The 24396-nt window shown below is 48.0% G+C and overlaps 1 protein-coding gene across 2 annotated transcripts in view; it reads right to left on the bottom strand.

Moving 5' to 3' along the window:
• Positions 1-1149: 1149 nt before the first annotated feature.
• The window catches only part of LOC114079094 (monocyte to macrophage differentiation factor), a 77344-nt gene continuing 54097 nt past the window's right edge, over positions 1150-24396 (bottom strand). The window contains exons 7-10 of one of the 2 annotated variants that reach the window (XM_071603601.1): positions 11704-11894; positions 11034-11084; positions 4556-9970; positions 1150-2993 (exon numbers count right to left, since the gene is read on the bottom strand). In XM_071603601.1, coding sequence (XP_071459702.1) covers positions 9964-9970; positions 11034-11084; positions 11704-11894 — 249 coding nt within the window. In that variant the 3' untranslated portion in view covers positions 1150-2993; positions 4556-9963. The remainder of the gene's footprint in view (positions 2994-4555; positions 9971-11033; positions 11085-11703; positions 11895-24396) is intronic. The other variant, XM_071603602.1, reaches the window with a different exon arrangement.

Raw genomic sequence — 24396 nt, 5'->3', positions numbered from 1 at the left:
AGCACTCCTGAGTGGGTCTTCTCCCAGCCGAGAACAACAAATGGAACAATGCTGTCTCCAAATGGATTGGTGTTTTAGGGGTGCCCTGAGAGCTGGGGTCCACCTTCAGCACTATTTGACAATCAGGGTTCAACTCCTTCATGTCAGGTGGTAGAGTTTTGGGCCCTAGTTGGTCCTTTCCAGAACTGTCATGGTGTCCACCTAGGGAGGGGAGTGTTATTTACGAGTCAATCCTATGTTAATGTGAGAATTGGGATACCTGTGGCCATCAATTCTAGCTTTACAATGACCTCAACTGACCCTGTCAAGAGTTAGGAATAGCCCCCATTAAACCTTTGATGTATTTCTTATTTGGCTCCTTTTGTTCTCTTTATTTGTATACTTGTTGTTTTCCTGCATTATCTGAGTACCTACTTGCCTTAAAATTAATTTAAAGAAAACCTTAAAAGTAACTTAAGGAAAACCCATGACCTTGCCCTGATATTGGCTTGCATTTCACTTCTCACTACTCACTGCTACCTAACATCTCCCACTCTTTGAAACTGCAGGCTGCATGGCAGATGAACAGCAGTCCCCCTGCCTTCCACAGGGACCATACAGGAAAGCAGGTAGAGAGAGGGTGGGGGCAGTCTCACAGACAGCTTTGGCAGGGTGCCCCACTCCTCACGCTGTAGTCCAACCAGACTTAGTTAAACTTCATAAATTTCATCACAGATCTTCAACAGCCCCATGGCACATTGGGCAAATATTCTCACAGATGAGAGATTAAAGCAGAGCACAGCAGTCAAGGTGCCCCAGTGTAAGCAAGTAAGGGGGCAGGAATGCAGGTCCCACCCCCTAGGTCAGGGCTCCTATCTACTGGGTGTCAAAGAACCAGGCACACATGGGCACTTCCCTGGTCAGGCACCACGCTGTGGCTTCACCAGACCGAGGTTCTAATGGAGTTGATGTCTGCTGCAAAGCTTTAATTCAACATGTAAACTTTTAAAAACAGGAAAGCATGAATTCTAATCACCAAAATATCCCCTTTACTAACAATGTTACTGTACAAAATTCTGATGTCTTTTTCAGATTTAAAAAAAATGTAATCACATCATTAAATACTATTACAGCATAATATTAGAAACAACCCCAAATGCAAACATGACATTCAATTTCTCACAAAACATGTTTATTCAGATGTATCATTTCTATACTTTACAGGGTATATCATAGCAATACAATATATGTATACAAGTTTCATCATGCAACACTGAATCTCCCCCCAGGAGGTCACTATAGTGTAATCTCCCTTTAGTTTTTTGTGATTAATATCTTTGGATAGAATTCATACTGTGGCAGAGTCAGAGAGACTGTCTCTGAGTGTCCTTCAAGAATGGGGACATTCTAGCATTTCAAGCAGGTATTGATGTCTAGGACAGAGGAGGATGGAAATGTGGAAGAACAAGGTTTATTTAAGCTGGTGTAATCCAGAGGGGCTAATGCCAAAAAATCCCTGGACCCCAGGTATGGAAGTTCTCTGTGATTTCTACTCAGTGAATGGTTACACAACACAATGGTTAACATAATAGCTATTTTTATTCCATGTTCTTAGATTGGACAGAGGTTTCACAAGATTTTACTAAGAAAAGAGAAAGAGTAACTTTTGTACATCAACAAGCTTGATTGCAGACATAACTTTTTTTTTAAGTTGTAGATGGGCACAATACCTTATTTTTATGTGGTGTAAGAATCAAACCCAGTGCCTCACACCTGCTAGGTAAGTGTTCTACCACTGAGCCACAACCCCAGCCCTGCAGACCTAAGTTTTACAAGAAAGACAAACCTGACCTTTACAATAAAGAGGAGCTAAACCACAATGAGCTCTCTAGAAATCCTGTTGACTTTTAAAAAAAAAAATCTTGTTTACTAGGAGAAAGGCTTATATGTTACAATTAAGGTGGGGATCTTTTGGACACTACATCATTTGGAGTATTTGTGGTACATCGTTACCCCCTCTGATGCTCATTATTTAACCCTTTAAATAAAAAAAATCATTATCGTCTAGGCTTAACATTTTATATAATGCCATAATCTTAATTTCTCTCTCTGTTACTCCCTCCCCACCCCAATAGCTGCTTCTGTAGTTGACCCAATGTTTCATTGTAAAAGGGAGACAAACATGAAAGCAATAAACAATAGCATAATCCATACTATGTCAATTAAACTTTTCAATCCACCAAGAATAGAAAAACCATCCTCCAAAGAGTGAGCTTGGTTCCCAAGCCTTAATGCCCTTTCAGGTTTGAACTAGTACATGTGCTAGTTGGCTTTTTTTTTTTTTTTTTCAATTTAATTAATAAGTTTAAATTTTATACAAGAAAAATGTATATATTTTTATGACCATTAAAGTATCCAGACTTCCTTTTAAGCCTTAGTCCTTTATGAATTTTTTTCAATTAGTTATATATAACAGCAGAATGCATTTTGACTATTAAACACAAATGGAGGCAACTTTTCATTTCTTGGTTAGAAACAGTGCACAGTCACCCCATTCCTGCAATCATACATGTACATAGATTAATACAATCCACCTCATTCCACCATCCTTTCCACTCCCATATCCCCTCCCCTCCCACACTCCCCTCTGCCCAATCCAAAGTCCCTCCCATCTTCCCTTGCCCCGCCACCCATTATGGGTTAGCTATGTGTTTGGTGGTTGTCAGTCCTGTAGTAAAGACCAAGGAGAGGACTGTGTATATGACAGAAGTAAGGGGTGGCAATGCACCACAGTATGAGAGCCCTCTTACAGGATGAAACAGTCCATTTGTCCTGTTGCTTAGTTTATTTTCCTCCTTGCATTGATCAGCCAGCCCTCAAGTGGCTGAAGCAGGGCTGCTGTTTCCTCAAGCTTTGGTGTGTGCAGGCTAGCCAGCTTCCAGGGTGACCAGAGCAGGGCTAGTGTCCTTCTGATCCTCAAGCTTCTCTGGTGATTCCTTCTTCCTGATGGTCAGCTGAAGGGGAGCAAAAGAATGTATATGAGATTCTATTACAGACAGTCTAAAAACAAACCAAAAAGAACAAAATATTACATAATACATCATGTATATGTGTGCGAGTATATATATGTGTATGTGTGTGTGTGTGTGTGTGTGTGTGTGTATACACACACACACATACATTTGGTGATGCTGTAAAGAGGAGTAAAAAAGTTGTGGACACTGCTCCCTGTGTGTGCGGCAGAGGTGGGGGATATCCTGGAAAGTTTGAACTACATAGATTTATCTCAATGTAACTTTAAACAAATTTGAAAACAGCTTTTAATTCCATGAGCCTGACCCAACATTTCATGCTTTGGTTTATGACCTTCCATATATTATTATTTCCTCTAAAAACATGATGTAAATTTCAACTCCCTACCTCACAGGTCAGTTGTCATCCAAAGGTGCACTTCTAGGTGTGTCACCTTTAGTCTGAGAATATATTTCTGCATGGAAATATTGCTGAATGCCTACCTAGCTCCCAAGGTGAGGTAGTGCAGAACAACTTGATTTGCCCATGGCTTATTGTCGGGAGCTGCCTTGGATGCAGACGCCTTTAAGCCCTGATGCACCGGGTTCTGAACAATTACTGCATTCAGTCTGGCAGGGCAGTGCCAGGTTGCAGTAATGTGGCATCACCCCAGCTCAGATAACAAGGCATGGCTCCAGGTGTAGGCATCACCCAATGGGGTTGAGTTACACTCATCTGTTCCCTTGTATTCTGACCCCTTTGCCCTTTTTTGGATAAAATGTTCTATGGAAACTCCCCTTGTGTGTCTCCTATGTAAAAATAAAGAATTCCAGTGGCTCTATGTCTTTCCATGGGCCCTTACGTTTACAGAGCCACCCCCGGATTATTGAAAAGGTACTTCTGTGTGGTTGTGTGCCTTCTTTGTCATTTTCTTAAGTTATTGGAATAGTCAGATTTATGAACCACGCATTAGGTCTCCAGCTATGACAGATGGTGATAGCTTATCATCCTCACCATCTTTGTTTTACCAGATGCAAAACCAAGGTTGTACCTAGTTCTGGACCCTGGACAAGGTCACCCAGTTAAAAGGGATGTGAATTCAGCTCTACCAACTCTGATGCCTTTACCTCTCCCCACACTACCCTTTGCAAGACAAAACTAGGTAACATATTTTTCCTTTCTTGATAATCTCATGGAAGAAGCCAATGTCAGACTAAGTTTGGTAGTTCTAGGAGGGTATTTTCCCAAGAGGGGGCTTTTCCCCAAGTCCAGGTGGGTGGAGTCTGTCCAGTCTGGCTCATACCACTGCCCAGAGCCCAAGAGCCCAGATGGCTTTCTCTGGAAACCAGAGTCCCCTTCAGAGAGGAGTGTGAGGGTGAGTTAGGAAGCTGCTTCCAGGCTGGACTCCCAGAGCAGCCAGAGATCCCTCTCCAGCTTGCCCCACAGGGTCAAGGTCCAGAGGAGGCCAGTAGCTCCACCTCTGCCCCCTCACCAGCAGGCTGGACCCACCTAGCCCCGCCCACTGCCTGCTGTGAGGACTGCAACCTTTGTTTAAAGTACTCACTTATTTTCCTTGGATGAGTTCCCTGAGTCAGCACAACTCCTGCTCAAGGGCCCAGAAGGACTGGTGGGTGGTCCTGGGGGAGGAAAGGCAGGCGGCAAGCGGTGGGCACTGATGAGGCGACTGGGATGGAGACTGCCCAACTTCCCAGCTTCTGTGGTCTTGGGCAGCACAGCAGCATCTTTGGGATGGAATCACTGAAGAGGCCTCATGGAGTGGTAGCATCTGGTGGCAGCAGCAGCAACATGTAGCTGCTTCAGGCGTAGGGCATCAGGCGAGGGAGGTCCGGAGTTGAGAGTTGGCGTGGGGGTGGCAACAGCTGAGGTGTTGGCATCCAGCTGCAGTTTGGGAGATCCCTTGCTGCATACTCACAGTGGCTGTGGTGACAACAGAGGGATGTTGCCATGATCATTTCTGTCCTGCAGTGCCACAGGAGTCTGACTGCAGTGGGTGAAGTGGGCATCCAGTGCTGCGTATCGCTGTCTTGCGTCCATGATGGAGTCTGGTGGTGGCAGCAGCAACATGCAGCTTCATCCGGGAGCCGGCATGGGGCACTGGAGTCAGACATCATGGCGGGGGATGAAGGGCATTGACGTTGGGCCCTTGGTGGGCAGCATCATAGTCCAGCTGGGGTTTGGGAGTTTGGTTGCTGCACGGTGGCGGCAGCACCAGTAGAGTCTGGAAACGGGGCTGAGGACACAGAGGCGTCCAGTGGTGAGCATCTTCATCCTGCTGGGGTAACAGGAATCCTGCTGCAGTGGCATCTGGCGACCATGTGGGGAGTCCGGTGGCTACAGTGAAGAGCTCCAGGCTGGTGGCGGCAGCGAGGGCGCAGGGCAGTGAGCCTCAGAGTGGAAGGGCGACGAGAGGCTGGAATGGCCTCTGCAGTGGCTTTTCCAGGCCCTGGGTCTTGGTCCTGGCTGAGCGGCCTGTTCAGGAAGCAGCACGAAGGGGGTGGCAATACCCAGGCAGCTGCTGAGGACCTTAGGCTGCCCACACCTGCCTCGCCTGGCACTGGCCATGAGCCCGCCGGGTGGCTGCTCGCCCCATCCCCGATGTGGCCTCTGCAGGGGAACTAGGCCATCTGCCAGGTGGGGCAGCCTTGGGAGAGGACCCCCACCTTCCTAAGAGACATCCCACCTGGGCTGTGGGGGGAGAGAGCAGAGGAACTAGGACCTCTTCATCCTCAAAGTGCATTTCTGATTGGAAGCATTTCCTCTCAGAACTGGAACAGGACAAGGATGCCCTCTCTCACCTTCTACTCTACATAGTCCCTGATACTCTAGCCAGAGTTTAAACTATACTGCTGTTTAAACTCCACTACAGCTTAGACTACACAACAGAGCTGTAGATGAAAGAAATCAAAGGGATGGGAATAGGGGAAGAAGAACTCAAACTATCCCTATTTGCTGATGACATGATTCTACACATAGAGGATCCAAAAAAACTCCACCAGAAAACTTCTAATATTAACAAATTCAGCAATGTCACAGGATATGAAATCAATATTCATAAATCAAATGCATTTCTATCTATTAGTGATGAACCCTCTGAAAGAGAAATTAGGAAAACTATCCCATTCACAACAGCCTCAAAAATGAAATATTTGGGTATAAATTTAACAAAAGAGATGAAAGACCTATACAATGAAAACTAAAGAAAGAAATTGAAAAGACTTTCAAAGATGGCGGACCAGAGGGAAGCAGCATCTGTGTTGCTCTGTGACCCAGATCTCTCCTAGTAGGAATTCTGCATCTCTTGAGAGTGTTAGAGGCCCCTGTACAGCTTCTCTCTACAGAAATGACCAGCGCTGTGACCTCGCGCAGGACTCAGGGCCTCAGTGTCCGAGCAGGACCCAAAGCCAAAGTTGCAGTTCACTTAAGACTTGGCCAGCGCCTTAGCAGAACCACCTACCAACACATCTGCAGACCGCCGAGACTCGCTCCACTCCCACGCAGGTCACTCAGCTGCTACCTCCCCACAGCACAAGGCCATCGGTTCCCCTGACATCACCAGACACCCGGCTCTGGAAGCACACCGACTACATCTTGGAAAGCATCCCTTGCCATTTTGAGGTGGGCGTGGCTATCGGATCCCTCCCCTTTTGAGCAGGTACCTGATTGCAATTCCTCCCTCATGGAATTAATATTGTCAAAATGGCCACACTATCAAAAACCTTATACAGATTTAATGTGATTCCAATTAAAATCCCAATAACATTCCTCATAGAAATAGAAAAAGTAATCATGAAATTCATTTGGAAAAATAGACACAGAGAAATCCTTATTGACAAAGCAATCCTTAGCAAAAAGAGTGAAGTAGGAGACATCACAATATCAAACCTTAAACTACTACAGATCTGTAGTAACAAAAACGGCATGCTATTGGCACCAAAATACACATGTAGACCAATGGTACAAAATAGAAGATACAGAGAAAAACCCACATAAATGTAGTTATCTCATTCTTGACAAAGGTGCCGAAAACATACATTAGCTAAAGGATAGCCTCTTCAACAATGGTGCTGGGGAAACTGTAAATCCATATGTAGCAGACTGAAATTAAACCACGATCTCTCACCTTGCACAAACACTCAAAGTAGATCAAGGACCTAGGAATTAGACCAGAGACCCTGTACTTAAGAAATAAAATCAAGAATTAATAATGGGATGGATTCAAACTTAAAAGCTTCTTCTCAGCAAAGGAAACAATAATATGAAGAGAGAGCTCACAGAGTGGGAGAACATCTTTACTACACGCACATTAGATAAAACACTAATTTCCAGGATATATAAAAAACTCAAAAACGTCAACATCCAAAGAATAAATACCCCAATCAATAAATGGGCTAAGGAAATGGGCAGACACTTCACAGAAGAAGATACACAGTCGATCAACAAATATATGAAAATATGTTCAACTTCACCAGAAATTAGAGAAATGCAAATCAAAACTACTCTAAGACCATCTTACTCCAGCCAGAATGGCAGTTAACAAGAATACAAGCAACAATAAATGTTGGTGAGGATGTGGGGGGGAAAGGTATACTCATACATTGCTAGTGGCATTGCAAATTGGTGCAACCACTCTGGAAAGCAGTATGGAGCTTCCTCAAAAAACATGGAATGGAACCTCCATTTGACCCAGAAATTCCACTCCTCAATCTATACCCAAAAGACTTAAAATCAGCATACTAGAGTGATGCAGCCACATCAATGTTTATAGCAGCTCAAGTCACAGTAGGTAAACTGTGGAACCAACCTAGAAGTCCTTCAAGAGCTAAATCGATAAAGAAAATGTGGTATATGTGCACAACGGAATCAGCTTTAAAAGAGAATACAATTATGACACTTGCAGGTAAGTGGATGGAGTTGGAGAATATTATGTAAATGAAAAAAGCTAATCCTCAAAAACAACAGGCTGAATGTTCTCCCTGATAAGTGGATGCTGATCCATAATGAGGGGGGCAAGGGAAGAATGGAGGAACTTGGGGCAAAGGGGAAGGATAGGAGGGACAGGCATGGGGTAGGAAAGAGGGTGGAATGAGAGGGATATCATTACCCTAGGTACATGCAGGACTGCACATATGGTGCAACTCTACATCGTGTTCTACCAGAGAAATGAAAAGCTGTGCGCCATTTCTGAACAATGAACCAAAGTGAATTCTGCTGTTATGTACAACTAATTAGAGCTAATTAATTTTTTTAAAGTACATTTCTGTGTCTAAGGGTGGCAGAAGACCAAGACCAAGGACAGCACGTCTTGGGGTTCCCTCTGCCATCTATGCCCTCCACCCTTGTCCAGCCCCAGGGATGCGCTTTGAGGGGGAGGACTTGTAGCCCCACCCCCCACTGCCTCTGCTCTCAGTGGCCACAGCCCAGGAGATGTCGCTGGGGAGGGTGGGTGTCCTCTCCAAAGGCTGCCCCGGCTGGCAGCGGGCCTACTCCCCCCGCAGAGGCCGCAACCCAGGGAGGGACAGGGCGAATCCGGGGTGGGGCGAGCTGCCACCCGGGGGGCTCAGGGCCGGTGCCAGGCGCCGCCTGCGTGGGCAGCATAAGGTCCTCAGAGGCTGTGTGGGTACCGCCGCCTGCCGTGTCCTGCTTCCTGAGCAGGCAGGCCCTGCCAGGAGCAAGACAAGTGGCCTGGGGCAGCCACAGCACAGGGCACCCCATCCTCTGGTCGCCCTCTGACTCTGAGGCCCGCTGCCCTACGCTGTCGCTGTCGCCACAGCCAGCGCTCCACACTGTGGCCACTGGAGTCCCGACCTGGCCACCAGAAATGCTGCCAACACCTCCACTGCACTGGAAGCAGACTCCCGCCACCGCCAATGGATGAGGATGCTCCTATTTGGACGCCTATTTCCATGCAGCCACCGATTCAACTGGACTCCCCAAAGGGCCTTAGGGCGCCTAGGCTCCCTGATGAACGCCCTGCCCGCAGAGGGATGCCGCTGGTTGCTGGGAACCTCCAATGTGGAACACTGAGGGTGGCTGCTGTTCACTTCCACACTGCAACTGGACTCCTCCACAGGTGGCGCCTACACCTCCAGGCTTGGGGAGGGTGTGGGCACCCCATTTTATCTGTGCCACCTGTTCATCCTGCCAGGGGATTAATTCACTAATTGGCTTTAGGCTCTCATAACAGGATCATTTCCCCTCTAAACCTTCTTGCATTGTCTCACCCATGAGCTTTTGGGGGACACCGAGAAACTCAACCATATCGTGTCTTCATCAGATAGCTTAGCCAGATCTTCTTCACGACTTGCTGTAGCTTCTACATCAGCACTTGCTGCTTCACCCTGCACTTGTCTTATATGGAGATGGGCCTCTTGCCTCCAACATCATGAACCAAATTCCGCCACCTTCAGACTTCTTCTGGAGCTTTCTCCCTTCTCTTGGCATCAGAAAAATCTAATGTTTTGGCCTTATCTGGATGCGGTTTTGGCTTAAGGGAATGTGGCTTGTTTCATCTGTTCTCCAGACTATGAAAACTTTATCCCTATCAGCTGTTTTGCTTTCTTATCATTCACCTATGCCCTGGAGCAGCACTTTAATTTTCCTTATGAACATTTCCCTTGCATTCTTATTGGGACTAACTATTCAAGAGGCACAGCTTTTTTTTTTTCTTTCTTTCTTTCTTTCTTTTTTAAATAGTTTTAGATCAACAGCATGCCTTTCTTTGTTTAGTTTTTTTTTTTTTTTTTTTTTTGTAGTGCTAAGGATTGAACTCAGTGCCTCATACATTCTAGGCAAGCACTCTGCCACTGAGCTACAGCCCAGCCCAAGGCACAGCTTTCTATTTGGAATGCAAAACTTGGAACTCTTCCTTTTTTTCCAACTGTTCAGTCCATTACAGAGTAATTAACTGGTCTAACTTCAATATTGTTTCTTAGGGAATGAGAAGAAGGTGAGTCATGATCTGTGGAGCAATAAGAAGACACATATTAAGTTTGCTGTCTTATATGAACAGGGTTTGTAGTGTCACATGACATCTAACCTAGTTAACGTCACAGAACACAGTAGGGGATAAAATGCCCTGAAATCCTCACCACCCTTTAGGCAGTCATCTCGGCTCCATGCACAGGGGCCCCACAGGACCCCTGTGCTCTAAGGGCGCTCTCCATCTTCAGCTACTCAGTGCTGGGGGTGGCACAGCCTGGTGAATGGATTGAGCACTATTGTGTCAACATAAATGTTTGTTACTAAAATACTTACAATGCCATCCCAGACATTTAAAAAAAAACCACCATCACAAAAAATAAAATAGACAGTTTTAGTGGGAGGAGGCGGATAGCTGTGGTGGGGCATCTGGCACAATGCGCAGGTGCTCACATGTGGGAGGTGCCCTCAAGGACTTTAGAACTAGGGCAGCGAGAAAACATTCTAGGAGAAGTGGAGGCTTCTGGTCTAATCGTTTCTTGACCCCCTGCCTCTGGCATTTGTGTGTGTGTGAATTTTATGTAGCTGCCAGGGAAGATGGCTGACTTTGAAAGAATGGGATGGCAGCTTGGGTCACCACCTGTACCAACTGGAAGATAATGATGTAAAGGGCCTCTCCTTCAGCTGGAACCTCCCAAGGCCCCCTGCATGGGGAGCTTCCCAGAGAGTGTCCAAGCAGGTCACATGCAGCAGAGCAAAGGGGGCAAAACTGTGAGGCACATGTGTGGGTAGGATTCTCCCCTCACTTTCTGTCCAGTCTCTATACAAAAAAGCATGGGCAATCCAGGCTGGGATTGGCTGTGCTGGAAAGGGATCCTCACAGGGCCTGGCTCTGAGGCTCCAGCCACGCCTCTCTTCCTTGGGTACCCAGAATCCCACCACAGCTTGCTTTGTTCCTTCTACAGAGTAAGCCCCAGACCTCTGTCCTCTGCTGGGAAACAACAGGGTAGACCCTGAGGTCTGCCCAGCCATCCTCTACAACAGCCCCCCAAGTGACCACTCTCGAGACAGCAGCCCTCCCTCTTGGCCCAAAGACCACTCACTTCTTGTCTTGAAGGTACTCCTCCTCAACATATGGCTGGAGGCGTCCATACCTAGAGAATACCAGGAGGCTGTGACCTCTAATATCCTGTGTCCTTCATCTGTCGAGATGCCTGGTGGACTTGACTAACTTACTGACAATAACGGGAGCTCAGGAGGGCTGGGAGAGTTTGTCTGCACGGATTCCTAAATGATAGGCCAAGTGCCTGCCAAAGGTAGGTGCTTCATATATATTTGAGCCATGAATGAACCCACCCACCTGCTGCCTGGCTACCTCAGGGCCAGGACCCTCTCAGTTGACCCCAGGGGTCCCTGTTCTGTCTACAGGCAGGTTGGAACCCTCCCAGATGCAACCCACAGACTCCTTCCCAAATGTGGAAACTGCTTTTCCTGAGGCCTCAGAAGAGTGAGGTCTGAGGCAGAGAACTTCCTCTCAGGGAGGGGACAGGCCCCCAGGGAAAGGCCAGAGCCATCGCCAGCCTGTGTCCCAGGACCACTCTGAGGCAAACACTCCTAGGGCTCATCCTACTTGGATTTCTAAACACCCAGGCAGAGTTCTCCTCTGAAAAACCCTACTTTCCTCAGAGCTGACGGAGGTTCAGAGTGATGCCCGGCATTCCCAACACCAGGCCAGGAGATGGCCATGGGCCAGGGCTTGGAGGTCATACACACCTTTTACCCAGCAGCTCCAGAGCCTTCTGGGTACTGGCCAAATCTTGGTACAAATACAAAACCCCATGGACATAGGGGGTGTTCCCCTGCTGCAGGGCAGGCACCAGGCCATCCTCGAGCTCCCAGAGAAGTACTGTGAGGGTTTCCACAAGACAGGACACATCCACTGATGAGCCTTGGTCATCTTCTCCCTAGGATGGGCAATCAAAGAGGGACATTTCAACAGGAAAACGGTAGCCATTTGCAAAAGGAATCACTGCCATACGTCAGGGGAAATCAAAATATTTTCCCTCCATATTCTCAGGAGACATCACACACACACACACACACACACACACACACACACACACACACACAAACCTGGTGAGATCTGGCACTTTTGAAAGGGGAATCTGAATGTGGGTTAAACTATGGACACCTGTGGTGCCCTGTCTTGTCTCACTTCTGGTCTCCTTGGGAAAAATTGCCAGAGTCGTTGGGACACAGCGCTGACCCAGCACCTCCACACTCAGGAAAAGCCCTGAGGCTTAAGCACCCACAGATCTGTAGACAACAAGAACTCATGGCTCTGGGCTTGCTGTCTCAACACCAGTGAGCAGACTGGGACTGTGAGTTCCATGGCCAAGGAAGTGAGGTCACTGTCTCAGGAAGTCCTTTGCTGAGTCCCTTTCTTACACAAGATGGTTCCAATGGCCCACTGGGCTGCAGTCTTCCCATGACATAGGCACAGGTGGACCCAGTTACACCAACACACCCTGGATCAGGCCCTCAGACAGGCCCGGGTGTAGCCAGCTCCCTTGGTTTGGGGAGGCAGAGCTTGGTTGAGACCCTTCCCCTTCTTGTGGGTATGTGTGTGGCCCTGAGGAAGTCATTGTGCCTTGCAGGGCCTCCATAGCTTCTCAACATGTTCTCAGGGGTCATTCTAGCATCTGCTTTAGAGGTTGTCATCAGGGACATGTGCCCACACATACATGGACTCCCTGAGAAACCCTAATCCAGGAGTCATGCGTCTCTAATGCACAAATATACAGATAACATGACATAGCAAGTTAAGGGACAAAGGATGACATCCAACTTTACCATGACCTGAGTCCCACAGTGACAGAGGGAAAGTCAGCTCCTCTCTTGGCCATGGTCCCCACTCTGCACCACTGGAGGGTTATTTTCAGAGATAGCCTCCCCTTTGCCATAGAATTCTAATTTCTGTGCAAAATCAAATTGCCCCAATGTCTCTTCCGATCGTATGATGGGGTACACTACAGGGGATTTCAAACACCACAGCATCCTGTGCCCAAAGCCTGTAGCTCCCTCCTCTCTCAGTGGATCCACATCAGCATCTGGTTTCTAAGAAACAGAAATCAACAAGCCTCATGGGGTATCACTTCCAAGTTTGAGTCACGGGAAGTCTAACTTAGTCTGGCTCCACAGGCCCACAGCAGAGGGCACTGCTGAAATTCCAGAGGTTTGTGGGGAAAGTTGGTGGGGCAGCAGGCAGAGACCTGAGGACCCCATGAAATGGCAAGGAGCTGGCATTTCTGTGCCTCTGTTTCTACACGCCTCCCATAGGTGAAAATGCTAGGGCTAAAAAATTCACTGATGCACAAAACATATAAGAAGCAAGGATGGTGTGGAATGGCCAAGAATTTCTTCCATAGCATGGCCACGACCACGGAAACGGACTTCTCTATCTCCATGTCTTTAGGGAAAGGCAAAGCCACTTCCTTTTGTTTTGTGTGCAGTTTAAAGCAACAGTTTCCTCCTATTCTTCCAACTAAACTTTGGAGGCAAGATCCCAGTAGTATGAACAAAGAAGCATCTCAGAGGCAATAGTACTCAATAGCTGAGGCTACTGGAGCAGAGAGAAAGACAGACAATTCAGCTTTGAGGTCTGGAAAGGGAATAGGAGACCAGTCCCTGCAGGGGACACTCACAAACCTAATGCATGTTCACTGAGTGCCCTGTGCTCACTGTTGAATGGAACATGAGGAGCTGATGTCTTTCCATCTCCTAAGGAACTTCCAGATTTAGCTAGCCATCCCAGGAGACTCAGGACCATCATCCTTGTGCACACAGAGCTAAGTGGCTGCTCATTACCTTCCCACCAAAGGTGAGAGGCAGGTGATGCTAAGTTCTTTGAACTGATACTGAATTGAAAAATATTTTAATTGTATATGCTCTCCTGAAAATACCAGTAAATTCATCAGCTTCAAATTACTATAAGAAAGAACTAAAGGGGAGAAGATATGTTAAGCAAAGTAAAGATATGACAAGAATTCAACTTCCAAATGACCTAAATGCACTTGCAGCTTCTGTGCTATTTCCTGTTGCTTATAATACATAGCAGGTTTCATATGTGCTGATGGTGCCTTACAGGCTCCTGGCCTAACAGGAGAGGCTTTTCACACTAGAGCAGCTTCACCAAGCATCTGGATTTACACAGCTGCAAATTTTGAAAAGTAACACTAAATGATATCTCTCAAGATAAAGATGTCTGCTCAAAAACAAATATTAAAACTAGATAAAATTCTACTAGAATACAAAAATGTAGAAACTACGATGACATAACAAAATATTTATTAAACTCTAAGCATGTTATTTATTGACCCCCAAACAAATATTCCTATAGCATTTCTAAAAGACATCATCCTTATTCTTCCTTGAATTGCTTCTATCCATCAGAAAGATGTCATGTTCTTAAGGCTGGTTGATTTATTCCCTTCAAATGTGAATAAAAACCCAAATCTCAAAATTCCACAAAACCATTTATAAGAAGGGAAAATGTCCTTCATCCAATTCACAATGCAGCTGAAAAAAATCCCAATAAAACCAGAAACAGCCTATGAGAAGGTTTCATAAGAATTGCAATTAGCTATAGAATGATATACAGAAACCAGTTTTTTAAACACTTGAAAGTGCTCCTCAGCCACATCAGAAGCAACTAAGATATTTATTTACCACCTAATAACTCAATTTCCACAAGGAAAAAAAAAATCTTCCTCATGCTAAACACGATAGATGAAGGAAATGCAGTGTCAAAGAACAGCTCTCTTTGGTCATCAGCTCTGGCTTCCCAGTTCACACTGAGGTTGACTTTCATCTTGCCCACATGGACCAGGACACTTAATTAACACACAGTCAGGGAGCCTGCCCTAGAAGGCTACTACTCCCCAGAGACTAGTACATGTGCTCCTTTGGCTTTCCTGACACTAACAGGTTATGAACATCCTTTCTTCTTAAAGAATAGGCTGATGGGGCTGGGGTTTGGGTCAGTGGTAGAGTGCTTACCTAGCATGTGTGAGGCACTGGGCTCAATTTTCAGCACCACATATAAATAAATAAAATAAAGGTCCATTGACAACTAAAAGCAATATTTAAAAAAAAAAAAAAAAAGAATAGGCTGGTGAACACAGCACATCAGCTGTTTCATGTGAGTACTGATATCTATTAGTTGTTGATAGCTGTCCCATTCCCAGGGTTACCTGCTATTAAAAGGCAAGCTCACTGGGGAAGCACTGAGGACTCCTATCATAGCCTCCTGCTGAAAACCACTATTGAACTCCTGCTTCAATCCTAAGCCTGCTGCTTCCCCAAACACAAGTCTATTGCATGATTTTACAAAGAGGGGGAACTGATGGAAATCACTGAGGGGCTGGAACACCTGAAGAAGGTCAGCCTGGCCAGTGACTAGGTCCTCTTCCAGTCTGACCTCTTTGGAACAATTTGGAAGAAAATAATTTCTAGACAAGTCACTTGATAACAAATTTATAGTTTCATATTTGAAAGCACCACCAACGAAAGCTTTAGTTACCAGTCAAGATATGCAGTTCATGAGTGTGTCATTATGAGAAGTAACCAAGAAAAGGGTTGTGGCTGAACTCGGACCATAGAGAACCTTCAGTGATCCACAGTGGCATTGGGCAGGGGGAGAGGTAGGGTCAATATGGGTAAATTCAATGCTCAGGACAATATTAAGAAGACTGTTAGATTAATTCAAACTATAATCCCCAGCCCTTTACAATAACAAACCATCCATTTAAGATCCACTCTCCCTCCTCCTGGCCATTTCCTAACAAAAGTACTAAGAGGCTCAGATCTGGCCAAAATGAAAGGCCCAGCAGGGCTTGGAGGCACACACCCGTAGTCCAAGCATTGGGGAAGATGGGACAGGAAAATATGGAGTTCAAAACTAGCCTCAGCAAGCTAGAGAGGTCTGAAGCAACTTAGCTAGACTCTGTCTCTAAATAAACATATTTAAAAAAAAAAAGTCTGAGGATGTGTCTTAGTGGTTAAGAACCCCAGGTTCAATATCTGGTATAAAAATAAATAAATGAATGACTCATCAAATTTTCAGTCCTCCGGATGGTTCTGTATTTTCAGCAGTGCCCATCAGGAACCATGGCGATGAGGTTACCTTCTAGAAAGCCAATCACATTATATATTCCCACATCCAATACTGCTCAAAAACCTGTTCCCCTGGTTTGGATTCATCTCAATGAAATGCCTGACTGTGCCAGCAATGCTCCTGTGCAACAACTGTGAAGCACTTGACAACTACTACACTCAAGGCAGGCAAGGCTGGCATCCTGCACCTTTGGGTTCAAAGGCTGGAGAGTCCAGGTTCTGGCAGGGACTGCCCTGGCTTATTCTCCTTTGTGGGACTTTCCAGGACTTGGGCACCATGGGTCCAGCTTAGGACCTGCTAAGACACCCTAGCTATGGGTGCTTCTAATTTTACTGCCATCTCCAAAGTCATCCGAAGCAGAAACCCCTACGATCAATGCAGGGGACCAACACCATTTCCAGAAAGGCCACCTGCACTTGAAAGTCCATGCTGTGGAATCACTGGCTTCTACGACTACAGACCTCACTCCAGATGTGATACTGGCCTTTGGAGCACTGAGCATCTGCTCCAAAAGAAGAGAAACTCCAAGCCCAGACAGCAAGCCTGGAGCATGAAAACCTGCAGCACCTCTAACCAGAATACCTCCAGTGACCAAGGGACAAAAGACAAGCAGCAAACATGAGCAGGGAGTCACCAATGCCCCTCCATTTAATGCTTGACACAAAGGCCACCCAAGCAGAAATCGAGGGGCCAGCACCACCCCAGAAAGACCAACTTGCATGACTATGCCCTTGGCAGTGTCCTCAGTGGAACCTGAGAGCAGAGAACCTGGGAGCAGCCTGTGGGTAATGAGCATCTCCTTTCTAAGAGGAGGGACCCTCGAGCACCAGACAGACCTATGAGGCAAGCTTGGGCCTGACTCTCTGTGGCCCCCACCACCAGAGTATTTCCATGGTGACCAAGTTACACAGGACAAACAGCAACCATGATCTTGGAGCCACCTAGGCCCCTCCTTTCAGTGCCATCCCCAAAGGGCCCACCCAAGCAGAAATGCCCAAGTTGGCCTCGGGGCACCAGCACCACCATGAGCAAGGCTGCATCTAGGTGCACATCTGTGCTGGCCTCTCAACCTGGCAGCTCAGCTGGACCAGCCACCAGACCATCCTCTTCCAGGTCAGGACCCACTCCTGTGGGGTCCAAGAGAAAACTCTTTTGCCAAGATGACATCCACCTTCTCCCACATGGGACCTGGTGGCAGACTGCTTAGATGCATAGCACAGGTCTCACCCTGACCTCTGTGATCCTGGGGCAAAGTGGAGGCTCAGAGACATGATGTCCCCTTCCCTCTCACTTCCTGGCAGCTTTGCCCTCAGAGTTGGGTAGCAGGAGGCTTTCATTTTACTTGGCTCTCTGGTCAGGCTCCTCACTACTACAGAGGCCCTGTCCTGGCTCTCTGGTTTCCTTGTTGTTTGAGCATCTGGGAGTTCTCTGTCCTTAGGCCATTTGCTTGGATGGGGAAATTTGAAATTGGCTTGTGGGCCAGATAATGAGAAGGGATATGAGGTGCACAGAGGAACCACAATGTTTGGAAGGTCTCTTTCATAATATGTAAGTATAGGAAATATTAAGCCCAGACTACTCACTAGAAAGAATTTTCACAGAGTGCTCTGCTTATAGCTATAAATCTGTGACCAAGAAAAAATTATTTTCCCACTCTAACAGAGCATGGCCTCTGTATGGGCCAGAATCAAGAGAAAAATGGCCTTTAAGGAGGTCACTGAATTATTAGTCTTATGCAAATAGAATTGTTTTGTCAAAGACCAGGAAAATGGGATGAAATACGTAATTTGTTTATTCTACATAAATAAGCCTGTTCTAGACTCCTGGTGGGAAGACCTCCAGAAGCCTCTGCCACCTGGTGGGGGAGAGTGGAGAGCCACAGGGTGGGGTGGGTGAGCTGAGCCAGTGAGGTGCATGGGCTGCAGTCCTTCAGGGACCCTCAGTTGACCTTCACAAGAGAATCACAGAGGACAGGGTGGCTGAATCAGGAAGGCTGGAGGGATTTTCAGGTAACTTTAAAATAAATCTCACTGTGGGGAAGTGGGGCAAAGAGGAGGTGAGTCAGATGCCCCTTGGCTACCACTGGAAAAAGGGGAGTGAGCAGAGGAAGGGTGTGCCACCCTGCCTGCCTCAAGGTCACCTGGGGTATGGAGCTCGGGGCAGAGGCCTTCACAGGCCCACATTCCCAGCTACCTAGACCACTGGACCTTGAACCCAGATTCCTGAAGGTGACAGGAGCCAGGGGCTCACCTCTTGCCAGGTACCATCCTGCATGTTCCAGCTGCTACCAGCAACTCAGCTTTCAAGCTCCAACCAGGTCATCACCCCCTTATAGAAGCTTCCTAGACTTTTTATACCCCACGTGGGGACCATGTGGTGCCCCATCCATGTTCTACTAACACCTCTTCTTGTTACTTGTCACAAGAACCCAAACTGTCATTCAGTCGCTCAGTGTTTCTCCAGTGTCCCCTGCATGCCAAGTGACATAGAAAGACATAAACTAATCCATGTGAATGAATAGACAGTGACAACCTGAGGCCAGTTCTCTACAGCAAAAATCCTTGGTCCTCTGAGAACAAATAACCAAAAACCAGGCCTGACAGGGTAGTAGAGAGTGCAGGGAGGGCTTCCTCAAGGGGGTGATGGCCCAAGATCTGAAATAGAAGTAGAAATTACTTCTCTGGGCCTCAGTTTCTCCAGCTCTAAAGCAGGGAGATCCTGTGTGTCACCCACCACTGCCCCTACTGAGCCGACCTGGAGTTCAAGTTAAGACAGATGTGGGGACAAGGTGCAGGGAAAAGAGCTACATGGAAATGGCCAGCAGCTTTGAGCTTTTTGTCTTGTTATGGGCGAGGCAGGGAGGAGGTGAGAGCTGGGAGGGGTGGAATAGGGCCAGTGGAGGTGGTGAGAAGGGAGGGTTTGGGGAAGTTCAAGGCACAGACTCAAAGACAGTTGGAGGATGGAGCAGGGAGGGGTGGTGTCTCCCTGCCAGACCTGGCTCGTTCCATGGTGTGGCCCAACCTTCTTTTCCTTCTGAATCCTGTCCCCCTCCATCCCTGTACCCCCAGCTGCTCACAGGTCATTCCTCTGCCTGACCCACACACTCCCGCTGCCTGGCCTTGCTCATGCAGTCCCCTCACTCGATCCCCTCCCTCTCCTATTGGTCTCCCCCTCTGGACGAATTCCCCAGCCACACCCATCTCTTCATTCTTCTCTGAGCCCCCCACCCCAACTTGATGGGTCCCCCCCTTCCAAGCTCCCGGCATCAGGCCTCCCCTGCAGGGTTCTGCACATGAGGCTCTGGAGCCAGATTTCCAGAATTCCAGTCCCAGCTCTTCCAGGCAGGACCTTGACTAACTCATAATTCATGTCCTTTCCCAGAGCCTCACCTTTACCACCAGGGAAATGGGTGATATGATTCCCTCTGTAAATATATGCAGCCTGGTTCATGGAGGTATTGATGCTCCGAGGTGGAATTCAGGGTTCCTGTAAGGGGGCGCCTTTTGGCACTTAAAGGAGTGGCCCTCGTGGCTCCAAGAACAGAGTTGTTTTTTGTCCCCTGTAAAGTGACCACTATAGGGATGGTCTAGTTAGTGGTGCTGAATATGTCGAAGCCCCATTTACCCTGTAAATGCTGTCTCATGCTTCTCTTTCCTTCACTTGGGGAGGAGATGAACAGAACCCCAAAGACAGATATGAGATCCGGGAGCTAGTTTGGGCTCCCAGGTTCCTGGATTGCATGGGGACAAACTTACAAGTCAAGGTGGCCTTTCCGAGGGTGGTGATAGTTCCTCCCAGGAGAGCTTCAGGGGTTCTGCACGGTCAGGCTTTGGGGGATGGCATAAATTGCACAAACATCAGTGGTTGCTTGCCCTGGTTTGTATTTTGCCTTCTCTCACTTGGTCCTCATGGTGGTGCTCAGCCTAGGGGCAGGCCCTGGAGCTGTTCTATCAAAACTTGCCCCATGGTGTTCTCTGGTTTTGGGGGTCCCTCTACTTTTTTAGCAGATGCCCATTTCTGCCATGGGAGATGGAAGAACTGGGGACAAATCTGTCCTCCAAGTTGCAATTGAGGCAACTGACACTGACAGCATTAAGGGGGATGAATCTTGGTTGTCCCATGCTGACTGGGGCTGCCTGTTCTTGGGACAAACACTGTTCACAGTCCCTGGCCTCTGAGTAGCAGCTGCAGAGGCTGATGGACTAGTTGCTCCAATGGACTTGCAGCCTGGCTGCCAGCAGAATGTGTGTGGGTGCTGGCATGGGCCTCCACGGTGGGATTTCTACGTCTGTCAGCACCAAGGGCTGAGTGGGTTGGGCTGCCCAGGCTGGGGGGCCTGCTATCAATGGTGGGAATGGAGCTACCCCTGGACCTGGAGATCCCAGGTGTCCAAACTACTGACAGCTGGCAGAGGTGGGGGCTCTGGGCTTCTTCCTGTCAGAAACCCCAGGTGGGATGGTGGCTCTAGGGATGAGGGGCTTCTTCCCTCGGGGAGCGTGTTTAGGTACCTTTCAAGACGGCAGACTGAGGAATCAGACCAGAGACTCTGCGTCTAATAGAAGATAAAGTTGGTCCTCATCTTCATCTCGAGGGGGCAGGCCCCAAATTCCTTAATAAGACTCCTATAGCACAAGAGTTAAAACCAAGAATCAACAAATGGGACGAATTCAAACTGAAAAAGTTTTTTCTCAGCAAGAGAAATAATATGCGAGGTGAATAGGGAGCCTACATCCTGGGAACCAATTTTTACCCCTCAAACATCAGATAGAGCTCTAACCTCTAGAGTGTACAAAGAACTCAAAAAGTTAAACAACAAAAAAGCAGATAACCCAATCAACAAATGGGACAAGGACTTGGACAGAAACTTCTCAGAAGAGGACATACAATCAATTAACAAATACATGAAAAAATGCTCACCATCTCTAGCAATCAGAGAAATGCAAATCAAAACCACCCTAAGATACCATCTCACTCCAGTCAGAAAGGCAGCCATTATGAAGTCAAACAACAATAAGTGCTGGCAAGGATGGGGGGGGGGGGGGAAGGTACACTCATACATTGCTGGTGGGACTGCAAATTGGTGCAGCCAATTTGGAAAGCAGTATGGAGATTCCTTGGAAAGCTGGGAATGGAACCACCATTTGACCCAGCTATTCTCCTTCTTGGATTATACCCAAAAGACCTAAGAAGAGCATACTACAGGGACACAGCCACATCAATGTTTACAGCAGCACAATTCACAATAGCTAGAATGGGGAACCAACCTAGATGCCCTTCAATAGATGAATGGATTAAAAAATGTGGCATTTATACACAACGAAATATTACTCAGCACTAAAAAATAACAAGATCATGGCATTTGCAGGGAAATGGATGGCAAAGAAGGCCCAGTGTGAGAAGGTGGCTGTAGGCAGAGCGGGACAGCCATTGCCAAGGAAGAAATGCTCATCCATGGGGAATACGGGTAGGCCACAGAAATGAAAGTTTCCTTTGCCGTCACATCAATAGGGGGACCTCTGAGGCTGCCACCACTTCTGGAACTGGCCTGTCCAGTCACCACTGAGGACCTGAACTGGGAGAAACAGAAAGCTCCGCAGCACATCCACTGCCTTCTGATGGGTGAGTCCCAGGCCATCTGGGACAGCTATACCATGCCCCCCAACCCCAGCCCATGTGTGGGCCCCTCTACCTGGGGAGGGGCCAAGCCTCTGGCACCAGTGGGCCTCAGCCAGACCCTGCCTTACCACCCCAGCACTGCCTCCCCGCCCAAAGTGGGTGGGCGCTGCTCTCTCCTCCCAGAGACACCCTCCTACCTCCAAACTTTGTGTCCCCCTCTTCCACAGCCTGCCAACTGTTCCTTGGCCCTTCCTCCCAGGCCCTCTCCCAGCACTTTGGCAGGCTTGGCTCTGCAGCCAGGGGCTCCCTTGGGGGGCCACCCTCATGAACACCATTATGACTTCACAGTCCCCCTTCCCCCACATCTGGGGCCTCCATCTGACTCCAGTAGGAACTTCCTACTCTCTCACCAGGGCCCAAAGCCCAACAGTACTCACAGGGCCTCAGCAGTAGACAGCTCCAGTCTGCCACCTTTTTTTTTAATTTTTACTTATTTTTTTTAGTCATACATGACAGAATGTGTGTGGGTGCTGACATGGGCCCCCACGGTGGGATTTCTACGTCTGTCAGCACCAAGGGCTGAGTGGGTTGGGCTGCCCAGGCTGGGGGGCCTGCTATCAATGGTGGGAATGGAGCTACCCCTGGACCTGGAGATCCCAGGTGTCCAAACTACTGACAGCTGGCAGAGGTGGGGGCTCTGGGCTTCTTCCTGTCAGAAACCCCAGGTGGGATGGTGGCTCCAGGGATGAGGGGCTTCTTCCCTCGGGGAGCGTGTTTAGGTACCTTTCAAGACGGCAGACTGAGGAATCAGACCAGAGACTCTGCGTCTAATAGAAGATAAAGTTGGTCCTCATCTTCATCTCGTGGGGGCAGGCCCCAAATTCCTTAATAAGACTCCTATAGCACAAGAGTTAAAACCAAGAATCAACAAATGGGACGAATTCAAACTGAAAAAGTTTTTTCTCAGCAAGAGAAATAATATGCGAGGTGAATAGGGAGCCTACATCCTGGGAACCAATTTTTACCCCTCAAACATCAGATAGAGCTCAAATCTCTAGAGTGTACAAAGAACTCAAAAAGTTAAACAACAAAAAAGCAGATAACCCAAACAACAAATGGGCCAAGGACTTGGACAGAAACTTCTCAGAAGAGGACATACAATCAATTAACAAATACATGAAAAAATGCTCACCATCTCTAGCAATCAGAGAAATGCAAATCAAAACCACCCTAAGATACCATCTCACTCCAGTCAGAAAGGCAGCCATTATGAAGTCAAACAACAATAAGTGCTGGCGAGGATGGGGGGGGGCGGGGGGAAGGTACACTCATACATTGCTGGTGGGACTGCAAATTGGTGCAGCCAATTTGGAAAGCAGTATGGAGATTCCTTGGAAAGCTGGGAATGGAACCACCATTTGACCCAGCTATTCTCCTTCTTGGATTATACCCAAAAGACCTAAGAAGAGCATACTACAGGGACACAGCCACATCAATGTTTACAGCAGCACAATTCACAATAGCTAGAATGGGGAACCAACCTAGATGCCCTTCAATAGATGAATGGATTAAAAAATGTGGCATTTATACACAACGAAATATTACTCAGCACTAAAAAATAACAAGATCATGGCATTTGCAGGGAAATGGATGGCAAAGAAGGCCCAGTGTGAGAAGGTGGCTGTAGGCAGAGCGGGACAGCCATTGCCAAGGAAGAAATGCTCATCCATGGGGAATACGGGTAGGCCACAGAAATGAAAGTTTCCTTTGCCGTCACATCAATAGGGGGACCTCTGAGGCTGCCACCACTTCTGGAACTGGCCTGTCCAGTCACCACTGAGGACCTGAACTGGGAGAAACAGAAAGCTCCGCAGCACATCCACTGCCTTCTGATGGGTGAGTCCCAGGCCATCTGGGACAGCTATACCATGCCCCCCAACCCCAGCCCATGTGTGGGCCCCTCTACCTGGGGAGGGGCCAAGCCTCTGGCACCAGTGGGCCTCAGCCAGACCCTGCCTTACCACCCCAGCACTGCCTCCCCGCCCAAAGTGGGTGGGCGCTGCTCTCTCCTCCCAGAGACACCCTCCTACCTCCAAACTTTGTGTCCCCCTCTTCCACAGCCTGCCAACTGTTCCTTGGCCCTTCCTCCCAGGCCCTCTCCCAGCACTTTGGCAGGCTTGGCTCTGCAGCCAGGGGCTCCCTTGGGGGGCCACCCTCATGAACACCATTATGACTTCACAGTCCCCCTTCCCCCACATCTGGGGCCTCCATCTGACTCCAGTAGGAACTTCCTACTCTCTCACCAGGGCCCAAAGCCCAACAGTACTCACAGGGCCTCAGCAGTAGACAGCTCCAGTCTGCCACCTTTTTTTTTAATTTTTACTTATTTTTTTTAGTCATACATGACAGAATGTGTGTGGGTGCTGACATGGGCCCCCACGGTGGGATTTCTACGTCTGTCAGCACCAAGGGCTGAGTGGGTTGGGCTGCCCAGGCTGGGGGGCCTGCTATCAATGGTGGGAATGGAGCTACCCCTGGACCTGGAGATCCCAGGTGTCCAAACTACTGACAGCTGGCAGAGGTGGGGGCTCTGGGCTTCTTCCTGTCAGAAACCCCAGGTGGGATGGTGGCTCTAGGGATGAGGGGCTTCTTCCCTCGGGGAGCGTGTTTAGGTA

The sequence above is a fragment of the Marmota flaviventris genome, chromosome 17, assembly GCF_047511675.1.
Source record: "Marmota flaviventris isolate mMarFla1 chromosome 17, mMarFla1.hap1, whole genome shotgun sequence".
Taxonomy (NCBI): domain Eukaryota; kingdom Metazoa; phylum Chordata; class Mammalia; order Rodentia; family Sciuridae; genus Marmota; species Marmota flaviventris.
The sequence above is the reverse complement of the archived record's forward strand: the minus strand, read 5'-3'. Positions and strand labels throughout refer to the sequence as shown.